This window comes from Dendrobium catenatum, unplaced genomic scaffold (genome assembly GCF_001605985.2).
Source record: "Dendrobium catenatum unplaced genomic scaffold, ASM160598v2 fragScaff_scaffold_312, whole genome shotgun sequence".
In the NCBI taxonomy this organism is placed as follows: Eukaryota; Viridiplantae; Streptophyta; class Magnoliopsida; order Asparagales; family Orchidaceae; genus Dendrobium; species Dendrobium catenatum.
Genome location: NW_021318774.1, coordinates 32,492 through 48,836, shown reverse-complemented (window position 1 = coordinate 48,836; position 16,345 = coordinate 32,492). Strand labels below are relative to the sequence as shown.

Sequence of the window (16,345 nt, the reverse complement as noted above, 5' to 3'; positions counted from 1 at the left end):
AGATTTTGCAATTGGCTGCATGCCTGCAACTCTTGGTAAGCCTATTAATGGTGAAGTACAGAAGTTACTGGAGGAAAGATTCATTAGAGAGGTATAATATCAGTAATGGTTTTTCAATGCTATCATGGTGTGAAAATCTAATAAAAAATGGAGGATATGCATAGATTTTACAAATGTGAAGTTAAACTGCCCTAAAAATAAGGTTTCGTTTGGGATGGTTTTTTTTTCCTGCTTTTTAAAGTAGTTTTTTAGTTCAAAATTTTCAATTTTTTACTAGAAAGTTACTTTAAGAAGCGATAAGATAGCCGTCCCAAACCAAGCCTAAGTCTCTACTTACCAGAATTGATGCATTAGTTAACTTTGCAGCTAAGTTTCTAGTTATGCGCTTTCTTGAACTCTTTTCGAGCTATCATCAAATGAAAAATGCTTCTATCTAATTGTAAGAAAATGAGCTTTATCACTAGCGATTGTTTGTATTGCTATGATGACCTATATTTTGGCCTTAAAATGCAAGGGTTGATTTATCAAAAATAATGGATCATGTTTTCAAAGAACAAAAATATGCTTGGGTGGCTAATTTAGGAGAGCATTTATTGCCTTTTTTCCCTTCCTCTTTAATATAAAGTGGCTGATTTCTTTTGTGAAAGAGAGATTTGTGATGAATTTTTAGATTGTGAAACTTGCGAGCTATCCTCTTCTACATTTCCTCTACTACTTTAACTTGGACTTCTATCTTATTTTTCTCTCCATGGTTTTCATTCCAACTATATCATTCTTCTCAAAACTTTTATAAGTTGTAAGGTTTTTTTGTGTCATGTTATATTGAAAGTTGTAAGGTGTTGTTGTGTCCTGTTTTATTGGAAGTTGTAAGTAGTATTGTGTCCTATTTTATTGTAAGTTATAACGTGTTTTTTATATCTTGTTTAATATGAGTTTGAAGCGCTGTGTTGTTCTCTTATATCGGTATTTGTTTAAGTTATATTGAAAAGAAGTGATTATTTGCATACCTAGTGATCTCCTAAAAGGCTCAACAACTTTAGGTTACATCACAAGCTTTAGATGATTTGGGCATGCAAAAATGAGAGAAAACAATGTGCTCATAAGGCAAGTGGATAGATTTAATATGAAAGGCATAATAAGAATAGTAAAGAAAGATTTGAATAATTAAACCCATGATTACATGCAACACTCATTAGAAGTTAATGAGAATAAATAAATCCTATCTCAAATATTTAGGGTAAAGCTTGTGATGATTATGAGATGTGATGATGATGGTGAAAAGAAATTGAGATTTGAGAAGGTCTTGAAGTGAGAATGGACAGGCTGATTGTGCAGATAAGTATGTGGTCGAGGTCTGAGTAATAGTCCAACATAGTAACTAAGAAATGTTATATGATGTAACTGATAAGAAATGCAAGTGCAGGCTTACTGACACCATTACTCTCTTCTGAGCTCTCAAGTATCATGCATGCATTCATAGTTTGCCTTTAAGATAATACTTCTTCTCTCAATTATTCAAGAGCCTTTTATCCAAGTTTTAGGTTTCATTTGAGATGGCTTTCTTACTGCTTGTTAAAGTAATTTTTTTATACAAAAATTGAATTTTTTGTGCTAAAAAGTTGATTTAAGAAGCAGCAAGAAAGTTGTCCCAAACAAAACCTAAAACCAGTATATCGGTTTAAGTCTATTGGAAGAAACTGTCAAGTGGTTTTGCATGTTGTTATACTGGACTCTTTGTATGTTTGTGACTACCTTTGTATTGATTCAGCAGTTAGATCTTGGAATTTTGGAACTTGGAATAGATCTAATGCGTGAGGAAGGCGCACAAATTTATCATAAGTTTTTAGGTTTCATTTGGGACAGTTTTTTTACTTCTTCTTAAAGCAGTTTTTTAGTATAAAAATAAAAAAATAAAATTTTTGTACTAAAAAGCTGTAAGAAGCAACAAGAAAGCTATCCGAAATGAAGCTTTAGTCTTTTTTTGGGATGACTTTCTTACTGCTTCTTAAAGTAGCTTTTTAGTACAAAAAATAAAATTTTTGTACTATAAAGCTGTTTTAAGAAGCAGTAAGAAAGTTGTCCCAAACTAAGACTTCGTTTGGGACGGCTTTCTTACTGTTTCTTAAAGCAGTTTTTTAGTACAAAAAAAAAAATTTTTCTACTAAAAAATTGCTTTAAGAAGCAATAAGAAAGCCGTCCCAAATGAAGCCCAAGTCTTAGTGTGGTTCATTTCTGGCATCTGGAACATTATAATGTGGAAAATACATTTTCTCATTATGCTCTATAAGCAGTTTGGGCAGTTCTGCCTTAAGCGCTTCATCATTATTAGTTCTTTATTGCAATATGTGACCTTCAGTTTTTATTTTCTATGTTAAATGACTCTATATCTGCAATGCCTTTGAACAGTTTCGATGTAATTTCTTAAATTTCTGTTGCAAATGGCCTGTCTAGATTGATTTTGTTTATAAGCCCAGAAATTTCTCTGCAACATTTTGGGGTAGAATTTGGCGTGTATAAATATGTGTGCTATAGTGTGTACAATGATTTGATATACAATGTGTACAAATATGTATAAATAATTTGTATATTTACATGTCCGGACGATTTTTTCCGTCCTCTGCCCAAAATAATTTCTCTTGCCATAGGCAAAAGTGCCGTGCGTCGGAAACTACCAAGCTATCTAGAGAAAACTTCAAATATGGGAGCAGCTAAGGAACTTTCATCCTTTCCATTTTCGCATTAGGAAGTAGCCATATTTGTTCATCATTTTCTTAAATAAATCTTATCGGTCTTTTACCTGGCTCATCTCGGTGCTTTGATTATCAACTAAGAGATCTTCAATTCGAGTCCTATATATATGTTATATGTCTTAGTTTTTTTTTTTTTTTCTTTACACAACTCTCCTTGGCCTATTGGTTGAGAGCTTAGGCTTCCAACTAAGAGGTTCAGGGTTCGAGTCTATGTGTATGCGTTGAGTGTGTGTTTGCCTTAAATGGCCTAAAATATATATGTTATATGTCTGAGTCTAGGTATTGTCCCTCAATTCTTCAAATCCTTTGGTCAGGATGTCAAAATCAAAGGGTGGAATATATGAAGTATAAATCTTCCGTTTGAAAGTTTTCTTTAATGGGATATTTTGAGTGTGTGTTTGCCTTAAATGGCCTAAATGTCCCAAAAAAAAAAAGTTTTCTTTAATGGGATATTTTATATCTATCTACCTCTATACGTTTAGTTTGAGCATGATGAAAGTGATGATTTGTTACGTTGCTAGCAATTTTATCATGACATTATAAGAGTAGCTCTAGTAGAAGATAAGATTATAGGGAGTCGTTAGAAAAATAGATGTATTAGATTTGACTTATGATAAAAAAGGTAGAGGCATACCTAAAAAAATTGGTTAGAAAAATATTAGAAATGACATTTTTTTTATTAGATTTAAACAATTAACCACTTGCGGAGCTAGAAAATTTTTATTTTTTGGGTACTCATTTAAAATAGTTATGTTTATTACTTTATTTGGAAGGTTAAAATATATTAAAATAGTTCTGTTTGCCGTCTCATTACAGGAGCCAAGAGGAGCTGTAAGATCAAAATTAAGAATGCAAATAAAGTCATTCGAGGTCGTGACTCGTGAGTCGTGAGAGAGGAGTAAAGGGGAAAACGAACCATTGATGCTTTTCATGTGTCCAAGAAAAAATTCTGGTGGCTTCTCTGGATTAATAAATAACTTTAAAAGGAAGAATTATAAAAATTAGAAGAGGTTTTCTCGTTGACGAACTTGTTGCTCTATTAAGCCACTAAAACAATCAGCTTTAAGCCCCATTAGGCTTTCAGTTTTAGCTTTAGCCAAATACTTTAGAGGAGCTCTCTCGTACTAAGTCATGAGTGCGTACTAAGTCATGAGTGCGTACTAAGTCATGAGGGCACAGTTACAACATTTTTGTTGTGCAAAAGGAGTGAGGAAAAACAAAACGTATCATTCACATTATTAATTAGATCATTAGCAGTGTAAAAAATAATTAAATAATTCGGTGATAATTTAATATTTAATAATTATTGTTAGATATGAATAGTTAGTTAATGATAAAAATTTTAATAAAAACATATTTAAATAGTTAAATATTTTAAATAAAAATTAATTAAATAGCCCTACAACTCTACCTCAAAATATCTTTTCATCATTCCATCCACAATGGAAAGTCATTCCTCTCTCTCTCTCAATATTTTACCACATTAGTCTTTCTCTCTCTAGAGTTGAAGCATTGCATGGTCCGGGGTAGAATGTGGATTGAAAACATGAAATTGCCCCCCTTGCCCCATCCCTCCGCCCATGCTCTTAATGTAAGAAGAAATTATTCTGTGCGGACGTCAAATGTCGTCCAGAGGCTAATCAGAATATGCCACGTCACCCCAGTTAGGTACCATAGCTCGATATCGAGTGCGGTACAGCACTCGGTACTACTGACATGACGCACTCTAATTAACCTCCGAACGATGAATTATATTTAACGTCCCCACAAAATAATTTCTCGTAAGAAAGTTATTTCAAACAAAAAATTAATCTATAATCACGGCACTAACCACGTGAAATTATCATTAGACAACGTTAGTTAAATTTCGCCCTACGCGCACTTTCTACAGTACTCGCAAGATTAGTCAAATGACTTGACTTATCATTAACTGATTAACTTCCTCATTACCCGCACTTCTTTCGCTTTCGTGCTCCAAAAGCTTCGCCCACGCCTTAATGTTGCCGCGTTGCTCCCTCTTTCTTGCTCCCCTGGCCGAAACTAAGAGAGAGAGGGGCGTCGCCGCCCTTCTCTCTTCTTCTTCTTCCCCTCCTTTTCTCTTGCGTGCAAGCCATCGAACTGTTACCACTTACCTTCCACTTCTCCTCCTCCTCTTCTTCTAACTTGCCCATCTTTATAATCCCGTCTTCCTTTATCTTCAAAGCTTCGATTTTTCTTCCATTCCCTAGTTTTATACATCATCTCAAGCGAAAAGTTGAGAGCTTTTCAACAAAGCAGGGACTTTGGTCGAGCTTATTTTAATGGGCGGTCAGCTCAGCAAGAGACCCGAGTCTTCAGCCCCTCGGGTTTCTGAAATGGTATCTTGCGAAGCGGCATTCCGGTTTGATTCACAGCTACACATCTCCGACACGACCCTACCGCAGCGAATGAGCCGCGCCCTTTCCAGTCTCGCCGCAGGCGAGGAACTGCGCTCCATCTCCTTTGACTCCCTGAAAAAGATCACGGCCTGCTTCCTGGAGATGAACCAGGAGGTCGTCAAGATCATCCTGGAATGCAAAAAGGATATCTGGAAAACACCAGAGCTGTTCGAGCTCGTCGAAGAATACTTCGACAACAGTCTTCGAACTCTAGATTTCTGCACCGCCCTCGAACGCTGCCTCATGCGCGCCCGCGACTCCCAGCTCATCATCAACGTTGCAATACACCGTTTGGAAGAAGAACTGAACTATGAGAAGATATTGGAAGACCTGAAGCTGTTCAAGGCTGCCGGCGACCCCTTCACTGAAGAATTCTTCACAGAATTTCAGGCAGTTTATCATCAACAGCGATCAATGCTTGAAAAGCTGATGACCAGGAAACAAAAACTCGACAAAAAGCTCAAGTCTGTCAAAGCTTGGAGGAAGGTCTCCTGCGTAATTTTCGTTGCTGCTTTCGCTTCTGTTCTCATCTGTTCAATTGTGGCTGCTGCCGTGGCCGCGCCTCCGGTGGCCGCAGCTTTGGCCGCGGCCTCGTCGATACCATTGGGATCAATGGGAAAGTGGTTTGACGCTCTGTTAAAGGACTATGAAGTTGCATTGAAGGGGGAGAAGGAGGTCCTGAGCTCCATGCAGGTTGGGACCTATGTGACCGTTGAAGATTTGAAAAGTATTAGGGTATTGGTTGATCATTTGGAGATTCAGATCAGTTATTTGCTTCACTGTGTGGATTTTGCTTTGAAGGATGAGGAGGCTGTGAGGTTTGGGGTTGAGGGGATCAAGAAGAAGCTTGGGGCGTTCATGAAGGGCGTTGAGGATCTGGGAGAGCAAGCTGATCGATGTAGCAGGGATATAAGGAGGGCGAGGACTGTGGTGTTGCAGAGAATCATTAGGTACCCAGAAGAATAAATGAACAATCTTGTTGCCGATTTTATTTTCTTTTCTGATTATTTTAATTTTTTTTTTCGTTTGTATTATTGACAATATATATTGAATTGATTCTTTTAATGAAGATAATGGAATTATGAGCTTCTGCTTTAGGCTTCGTTTGGGCTGTTTTTTCGCTGCTTCTTAAAGTAATTTTCTAGTTTAAAAATTAAAAATTTTATACTAAAAAATTGCTTTAAGAATCAGTGAAAAAGCCATCTCAGATAAAGCCTTAGTTTTCAAAAATCATAGTGGAGGTGCTTCTCATGGCCACATAGAATCTATTCATTTGGCCATAAACTTAGGATTCATTTTTGATAATTTTCTTACTGTTTTTTAAAACATCTTACTAGTACATTTTTTTTTTGAACTAGAATTTTTTGTACTAGAAAGCTGCTTTAGAAAGCAGCAAGAATTCTGCTCCAAACGAAGCCTTAGAAAAGATTCTACAATGGTTGATTCAAAATTGATGTGTGTTATTCTTAGTGGATTTGTCTTCTTCAAATGAGAGGAAGTGTACCATTTTGAGTTCTTCTTGATAGTTTTGCAAACCAATGAATCAAATGATATGAGGAAATCCAAAATGATTCATCAAGTATCTATGATGTAAAAAACTCTCTCATATGTGGTCCCTTGCATCCAAGTTAGAAACACTAGAGAAAAAGTAGCAATTTTCGATGAATTTTTTGTTGGTAATTCCTGCTGATAATTGCAGAATTTTTCGCTGATAAACTACCAAAGTTTGTCGTATTTTTCCTCGGAGATCCGTCGCTAAGATTTCTGGCTGAAAAAAATCCATCGCAATGACATTTTCGACGCTTATTTTACCGATGATAATTATTCTGACGGAAATCTGCCGAAAGCTTCATTTTTCGGTAGAATTTCAAATTTTTCCAGTGGATACAATAATTCCTTTAGTAAAATAGTGTGCTTATGCTTGTCTCTTGCATCTTAAGGTTTAACAAATATTATTATTTTTATTTTCATGGGATTATTTTGTTATTGTTATGTATTTCATCAAAGGTTTTACATAAGAGATTAGGAATGAATTAATGAAGTAAGATATAATTCATCGAAAATTCTCTCTAAAACTTTATTCGAGATAGATTTGAATAATTTTATTTGAATTACTACTTATGTAAATAAAGTCCTCGAAGAAAAATTACTACCATACCCTCCAAATGATGCAGCGAAAATACAAAGCAAGAAGGAGTTCACCTGGAAGGGAGGCTTTCCGATAGAACAATAATCGGCTGTAACGAGCCTTCTGTAACTTGATGAAATGGAAGATAAGCTAACTCCTTACACTAGCCCTTTGGGAGTTAATAAAGCTAAACTAGCTAATAAAATAAAAGAAATACCAAATTAAATGGCAACAAGGATTAAAATGCATAATCGAAAGTCAGGGCTACCAGAGTAGTGGCTGCCACGAGAGTAGGTGGACTGCAGGAACGAGATAGCACCGTTAAGCGGGACTGACGTCCACGTCAGTTCTCCCCGGGTTTCGAGAAACTCGACTTTGACGATGTTTCAACAGGCTGAGAACTATCCGACCATGATAACTATACATATCAACCACGTTGAAGGTGGCGGACGTGTGAATGTCCGGCGGAAGATCGATCACATACGCATTATCATTAATCTTGCTAGCAATGGGAAAAGGTCCAATCTTTCTAGGACTTAGTTTTGAGTAGGTTCCATGAGGGTAGCGTTCTCGGCACATGCGGAGCATGACTAATTCACCAACATTGAACACCTTGTGCCTGCGGTGTTGATCAGCGGACTGCTTGTATCTGGCATTGGCCTTTTGCAAAATTTCCTTAACAGATCTGATTGTATCTTGAGCCTCCGAGAGAGACTTTAACGTAGAGGACCTGAGAGTCTTTGGCAAGATAGCTAGGTCCACTAGTTGATTGGGCTGCTTAGTGTACACCACCTGAAATGGTGAATAGCCTGTAGAACGGCTTGGAGTCGAATTGTAGGCAAATTCGGCGTGACTCAAAAGATCTTCCCATCTTTTCGGATTGTCTTGTACGAGATATCTGAGCATGCTGCCCAGTGTTCGATTTACAACCTCCGTCTGACCGTCGGTCTGCGGGTGATAAGCCGAACTCAATTTGATGTCAGTATGTAATTTTCTCCATAAGTCTCTCCAAAAATGACTTACAAACTTCACATCTCTGTCTAACGTGAGACTCTGAGGAATTCCATGAAGCCTCACATTTTCCTTGAAGAAGAGTTGTGCGACGTTAACAGCATCGAACAGATCCTCCCAAATTGAGTGCGGAATTGGCAGGGGCGTATACAATCCAGTATTTTGAGCGGTTCCCTTGAATCTTTGACAAACAAAGAACTTTTCAACGAAACGCGCAACATCTCGGCGCATATGTGGCCAGAAAATTTTCATTTACATCAACTCCATAGTCTTGTCTCTATCGACGTGAGCCGCCAAGCATCCACAGTGAATTTCCTTGATTAGTTGGGGACGCCAAGAAGAATCCGGTATACAAAGGCTGTTGCCCTTGAAGAGGAATCCCTGCTGCAATGTATAATCCTGTTTCGGCTGCCCTGCTAGACAAGCGGCCCAAATAGCTGAAAAATCCTTATCATTTTCATACAGATCTTGAAGTGATAGCAGCCCCGTAACTTCCGTTTGCAAGTGAACTAGTAAAGTTTGTCGTCGGCTTAACGCACCCGCGACCCTATTGATCTTTCCCGCCTTATGTTTAATGGCGAAACTAAAGCGTTGGAAGAATATAATCCATCTAGCATGCATCCTGTTGATGTTCTTCTGGTTGTTAATGTATTGTAGGGCTTGATTATCGCTGCATAGGATAAAGTCACGATGCAACAAATAATGCTCCCACAGTTTGAGAGCTCGCACCACCGCATACAGCTCTTGTTCATAAGCTGACCACTTTTGACGTGGTTGGCTCAGTTTCTCGCGGAAATATTCAACCGGACGCCCTTCTTGCGAAAGAACTGCCCCAATGCCTACCACCGAGGCGTCGGTATAGACTTGGAAGGGTTTATCAAAGTCCGGAAAGGCCAGTACAGGTGCCGAACTAAGGACATCTTTGATCCGATCAAAGCTTTTCTGTTGTTCACTAGTCCACAAAAACTTGGTTGATTTTAAACAGTTTGTAATTGGGGCAGTGATGTTGCTGAAATTCTTGATAAAGCGGTGGTAGTAATTTGCTAACATGTGAAAACTTCGCACTTCGGTCAAAGATGTTGGGGTCGGCCAGTTGCGAATTGCTAATATCTTCTGAGGCGCCGTGTGGACGCCTTCCGGGGATAGAACAAATCCCAGGAAATGAATGCTGCGGACAGCAAATTCACATTTGTTTAAGTTGAGGAGTAACTGATGGTTGCGAAGTGCCTCAAGGATGGACTTTAAGTGGTCCAAGTGATCTACAAGAGAAGAACTGAAGACTAGAATATCATCGAAATAAATGACGCAAAACTTATCTAGATATGGTCGGAGGACGTCGTGCATGAGGCGCATAAATGTGGATGGCGCGTTGCATAATCCGAATGGCATGACTTTCCACTCGAACAGTCCGTCCACCGTCTTGAATGCAGTCTTCCATTCATCCCCCGGACGGATGCGGATTTGATGATAGCCACTCCTTAGGTCCAGCTTGGAGAAAATGGACGATCCTGCTAGTTTGTCAAGCAAATCATTGATTCGGGGAATAGGGAACCGGTATTTAACTGTGATCTGATTGATCGCCCGACTGTCGATGCAAAGCCTCCATTGTCTATCCTTTTTGGGGACGATTAATGCTGGTACCGCGCATGGGCTAAGGCTCGGCTGTATGAATTGCTTTTGCAACAATTCATGTATGATCTGCCGCAAGATGGCGTGCTCCTTAGAACTCATCCTATAATGTGGCAAATTCGGTAACACCGCACCTGTAATCAATTCTATTTGGTGTTGTAAATTCCTCAACGGAGGCATGGAAGGTGGCACATCCGTGGATGTCACGTCTTCAAATTCCTTGAGCAATTCCTGTACCGAAGGAATGAGGGAACTTTGCACGTCTTGGTCTCTGTCTCCAACCAGAATTGCAAGCAGGTAAGGAGTCCTCTTGGCTCTTCAAGAGAGTAGTACCCGAAACCAATTTAGCAGCCACTAAATTGTGGGTGTTCGATGGTTGAGACAGCTGGCTTGTGGGCATAAGCTTCAGTCGCCTCCCTTTCCAATCAATAGTGTAAGTATTATTACGACCATTGTGAATAGCTCCACTGTCGTATTGCCAAGGCCTCCCAAGTATTAAATGACATACATCCATTTCTAATATGTCACATGTAACATGGCACATGTAACTTTTACCAATGAAAAATGTTATTTTACATGATTTCGAGACAAGAAATTCAACCCCCTTCTTTACCCACCCGAGCTTAGGGATTAGGATTCTTTGAGGTCTTGATTTGTAGGGCTTGGACTGCCGCCCGTGAAATTAAGTTCTCCGTGCAGCCGCTATCAATTACCACATCACATTCCTTTCCATTGATAGTACACTTTGATCTGAATAAGCTGTGTCATTGGCTGTCAATGGCTTTCCTCGGAGCAATTAATAACTTCTCCATAACACAAACAACAGGCTCCCCTTCGTCTGCTAATAGCTCCTCAATTTCCTCTCCCTGAACAGCTTCAGAATCTAACAACTCGGACTCCTTATTGCCTTCAACCAATTGGACTTGATGGCGCGAAGGACACTCATTCGATTTATGTCCCGGTTGTAGGCATCTGAAGCATTTAATTGTGGATGGCTTAGCGTAGGGGTTATCCTTAACCCCAAATGTTTTGGGTCGCGACTGCCCCTTGTCTTCGCCCATCGAAGCCGCGGATGACGAAGAAACAACAGATTGATTCTTAGCTGGCGTTCCACTGGCCTTGGCTTGGCTGGTACCTCCTTCCTGGAATGATCTTCGAACAACTTGCGTGCGATAAGGCCTATGTAATTGAGCTTCAGCTTTAAGGGCAAAATTTACGGCCTGGGACAGAGTCCATACTGAGCTTAGCTCCAGTTTTTCCTAAATATTTTCCTTCAATCCTTCAGTGTAGCATGCCACTAGCTAGTTTTCGGATTCAGCAAGGTTATTGCGGGCGCTCAGCCTGCAAAATTCTTCAGTATAGTCACTGACCGACCTTGGTCCTTGCCGACATTATTGATATTGAATGTATAGTAGCTGTTCGAAATCAGTGGGTAGAAATTGACGTCTCAACAGCTGCTTCATTCGAATCCAGTTCCGCACCGGACCTTTGCCTTCTCGCTGCCTCCTTTGGAGCAATTGCATCCACCACGCGCTAGCTCCCCCCTTGAGTACTTGACTTGTTTCGCCGGATTGATCTCCATATAGTTAAAAAAATTCTCCACCGCAGCCTCCCAGTCGAGGTAGTCTTCGATGTGAAGCTGGCCTTCAAAAAAAGGAATGTCAAGTTTAATACGCATACCTTCTGGCTCTGGTCTGTGATTTCGGTGTCTTCTTAACCGCATCATTTTCTGATTCGGAATGGCATCTTCAACATCGGAATTGTCTTCTGTCGAAGCTCCCTCTGATTCTGAATCCGTAACTTCCGGGAAGAGTATGGGAGCTCTCCGAGGGATGGTTTCTGCCCTTAAATGACCTCTCGTCTCCGGTATGGTTGCCGGAATTGCTGGTCGTGCCACTGGATTGGTGACTACCTTTATTTGCCGCATCTTGTCTCGCATCTCATCTGTGAATCGCGCGAAGTGGTTAATGAGCTCCTCCAATTGCTTGGAAGTTTGCCTTTGCATTTCCCATAACGCCTCCAAGCTCCGATCTCTGTCGGACTTGGGCCGGCTACTACCTTCCGCCATGTATGCCGGCAACTAGCTCTGATACCAGAAGTGATGCAGCGAAAATACAAAGCAAGGAGTTCACCTGGAAGGGAGACTTTCCGATAGAACAGTAACCGGCTGTAACGAGCCTTTTGTAACATGATGAAATGGAAGATAAGCTAACTCCTTACACTAGCCCTTTGGGAGTTAATAAATAAAGCTAAACTAGCTAATAAAAGAAAAGAAATACCAAATTAAAAGGCATAACCGAAAGTCAGGGTTGCCAGAGTAGTGGCTGCCACGAGAGTAGGTGGACTGCAGGAACGAGATAGCACCGTTAAGCGGGACTGACGTCCACGTCACCAAAGCTACTAACAAATACATGAAGTGAATGGCACACTCATGAGGAGGATGAATTGGCATGTGGATTAGGTTTTATTTGGTACAGCTTTTTTAATGATTCTTAAAAGCAATTTTTTAGTAAAAAAAATTTTGCACTAAAAAACTATTTTAAGAAACGGTAAGAAAACCATTCCAAACGAAAACTTAATAAATTATGCTAGTAACTTTTGAGATATGATTTTTTTTTTATTTAAAAAAAATAAAATTATGAAGAAAAAAAATTCTTTGCTTTTTTTTTCAATAAAAAATGATATATATATCACAAAGTATTTATATGATAACAATGCAAGAATAAACAATTCTTTACAATATTTATACGATTAATTCACTCTCCAAGAAAAAAAAAAATTCACCAAGCTCCAAAGAAAATTCTTTTTTCCCACCACTTATATTATTTTCAGGATTACTTCTCAAAGTCTCACATTTTAAAATTCTAAAGAAGGTATTTATATCTAGTGCATCAAGTAAAAGAACTCCTTAATTATATTAATTAAGAAAATATACCATGGATCAAATTTTGAATTGTTCTAATTAAGAAAGCTAACTTAACACTTTAGTTGTTTGAAATAATAGTAATTATACAATAAAATTAGTTTAATTTTTGAAATCATGTAATTAAAGCAAATTTATTTTATCTCAGAGATTTGAGATTTTTTTTTTGAAAAAAATAAATCATTAAGAAAAAAATTTCTTTCCTTTTTCTTTTTCAATAAAAACTAGTAAATATCTCAAAGTATTTCTATGATTACAATCCAAGAATAAAAAGTTAAAATAATTTATTTTTAACTTTTTTGCTCTCATGTGTGTGTATTATCTCCTAATCTTTAAACTTGAATATAAAAAATAAAGATTGAATAAAAAATAAAAAAATAAAACAAAAGTAGAATTTAACTATATGCTTAATTAAATCTAGTCACCTTGATTTCCTTGAGTTAGCTTGAATTTCTTTTATTTTTTTACTAGGATGCTTTGCTAATATGAGACATAAACAATATTTAAGTTCCATATTAACATGTTCTTAACATTATAAATTATCTTTCAACATACACCTAAAATGTCAATAAAAAGATTGATCTTGATCAATCAAATTAGGATTTATGATCATAAAATAGTCACGCTCGATCATAGGGTCAACAATCTCTTTATTTTCAATGATGGCAAACTTATGAGCTTCTTTCTCGCTTAGTCGACATGCTAGCAAATAATTCGATCCCATTAACAAAAAAGTTATAGAGTTTGAAGAACTAATAAAAAGAGAAGTGAAATGCAAGTGGACTATGTCAAATCATACATTATCATGATGATTGTACATTACAATCATCATTAATAATTGATCACCCTGGGTGCTACTAACCATCACTATGATTTTAGAAATGACTAGTTTGACTTAGATCGTTTGTACAGTATGATTTGAGTCGTAATATAAAAGTTGACTTAGTGAAATACGTTCAATATTATTTAGTTTACAATATTTAAACATGGCTAATTAGCTAGCACAACTAGGATTGTACGATATGAAGCGATATATACAAGATAATTTGAATTGTATGTTATAAATTTACAGTACTCATTTTATAACTCTAATATTGAATTTTAACATTTCAAGTCTTTTAGTATTATTTTAAGTTGTACCAAAATAAAAACAAAGAAATAGTACACTACAACTTAAGAATACAAACAAAAAAAATGAAAAATAAAAATAACCATACAAAAAATAATAAAATTACAAATAACACACATTGAGAGAAAACATGAACACAGATGAAAGATGAATAAACTGTAAAAAAATGACAAAAATAAAGATAAATGGAAACAAAAAACATAACAATATCTCCAAACTTATAAGATAAATCTATGTATCAACATCAATGTTTCCTAACTTATTCTTCAAGGTGCTAAACCTATCATGACTTAGTGGTTTTATGAATAAGTTTGCCAATTAATTTTTTAAAATAATAAATTATACATTAATGTCACCTCTATAAATATGATCATGAATAAAATGATAGAGAATGCCTATATGTATTATTGTATATCATTTTAGAGTGCTATATTAAACTTTTAGTCATGCAAATAGAATTATCCACATAATGGTTATGGTATCCACTTAGAATTTAAAATTATGAAGTGGTTGCTTAAGACATAAAACCTAAGAAACATAACACTTTGGTATGATAAACTCAGCTTTAGCAGCAAATAATATAACTAAGTTTAATTTTTTGTGAGAACATGAAACTAATGATTGTCATATGAATTAACATGCATGTCCTTGAGATACTCTTCATATTCATCTTTTATCTTGTGAATTCCGTGTTAGATATCTTATAAAGATCAAACGAAGTGCTATTTTTAGAACACTAGATGCCCAAAGTAAGTTATCAAATATCTATATATTCTCTTGGCTGTAGTTAAGTTTACCTCTTTTGTATTAGATTAAGAATATGCACATAAGTCGTAATAAGTTCAAATTATAGCTTTTTTTTTTCGTCATAGCATATATATTGTTGTGCTCTAATTATAAAAATTTTCTCGAATTTTATGTGCTTTGCGCAATTCCTTAAGAAATTGATACATACCAATGCAAGTAGGTCTTCTAGGACCATTAGGTATACATTTTCCAACCCGATTTCATTAGAGCATTTTAGACATGCTTAGCTAATTTATGAATATTTTTCCATAATTTTTTTACCCTAGATTTGAAGATGTAAAAGAATTTATAAGAATTTTACACTAAAAATTAAATAATTGGTATGATTACCTTTGTTTCCTAAATATATATTATAGTTTTTTTTTTTAAATCATATTCCACTTTCCATTTCTATTTTCATTTCCATTCTCATTTTAATGATGAAGAAAAAGTAAAATTTTTGGATGAGTTTATTTTCAATCTTTTAGATGTTTTAGTAGTTTTATAGTATGTTGTTTATTTTAAGATGTATATTGAAAGAAAATTTGAACATTTTTTAAAACTAGATCTTGAGATACATCTATCACAGCTCAACCCGATAAGACTTGTCTTGTTGGGCTAGGTTGTGACAAAAGCAAATGCTAAATATAATGTCAATTTAACTCACTATAAGATATAATTGTGATCCAATCATAATGTCAAATTTATTGATAAGCTCATTTAATTATTTTGTTTGATAGAAAAAATATACCATTTTTTAATTAACTTGAAAATCATGTCAACTCTCCCATACTTATCTTAAACGATATAGGGGGCCTGCAAAGGAGTAAATTTGATGGCAAGTAAGTTTATTTTTTTAAAATATATTTAAATTAATAAAAATCTCTATATCGATGAGGCTATCATCAATTTGATAATTAGTGAGCTTACTGGTGATGACTATTACATTGTTGAAGGAGTTTGCACTAATAGGTCTGTTAGCTTCACAAAAGGTGTCTAGGTGGCATCAATCATGGGTGATTACAATGTGGTGACCGAGTTGATTTCTCTTACTCACAACCTCTTAGAATTAGCTCTTGTGGATGGCTTGACTCTCTCTCCTTTGAGGGGGGGCGGAGGATGTTTGTTACTACAATGATAATGTCGCTTGCTAAAGAAGGGATTGGCACCTTTCCATGATCTTCCATAGGGGATTTCCCTGGGCACTGTTGAGGATTTTTTGAGTACTAATTCATTGGATTTTCTCACATTGGTAATATCTTCAATGAGTTCATAGGGGTGCTTACACTCTTCAGTGTCGTGCTTATGGACTTTATGGAATTTATAGTACTTAAAGGTAACCAATTGATCGAATTATACAGATGGGCAGATGATGATTGCTCTTAATGATTTATTGAAAGTCACATGTGACTTGATTTAAAATTTATGAATAATGATGATAAGATAAAGATTGATGACCAATCGGTCGACAGTTGTGGTTAAATTAAAGATTGATGATGAGCTGGTCAACAATTGGGGTTAAAGATGTTATAAACATCTCCTTAACATTAGATGTCCTACATTTCTATTCAT

At 36.5% G+C, this 16,345-nt stretch overlaps 1 protein-coding gene across 1 annotated transcript; it reads left to right on the top strand.

Moving 5' to 3' along the window:
- The first annotated feature begins 4,791 nt into the window (after positions 1 to 4,791).
- LOC110099345 (UPF0496 protein 1-like) lies at positions 4,792 to 6,133 on the top strand. The gene has a single exon (XM_020826465.2). It carries the CDS (start codon positions 5,051 to 5,053, stop codon positions 6,131 to 6,133), a length of 1,083 nt encoding a protein of 360 aa, XP_020682124.1. The 5' UTR covers positions 4,792 to 5,050.
- Positions 6,134 to 16,345: the final 10,212 nt, after the last annotated feature.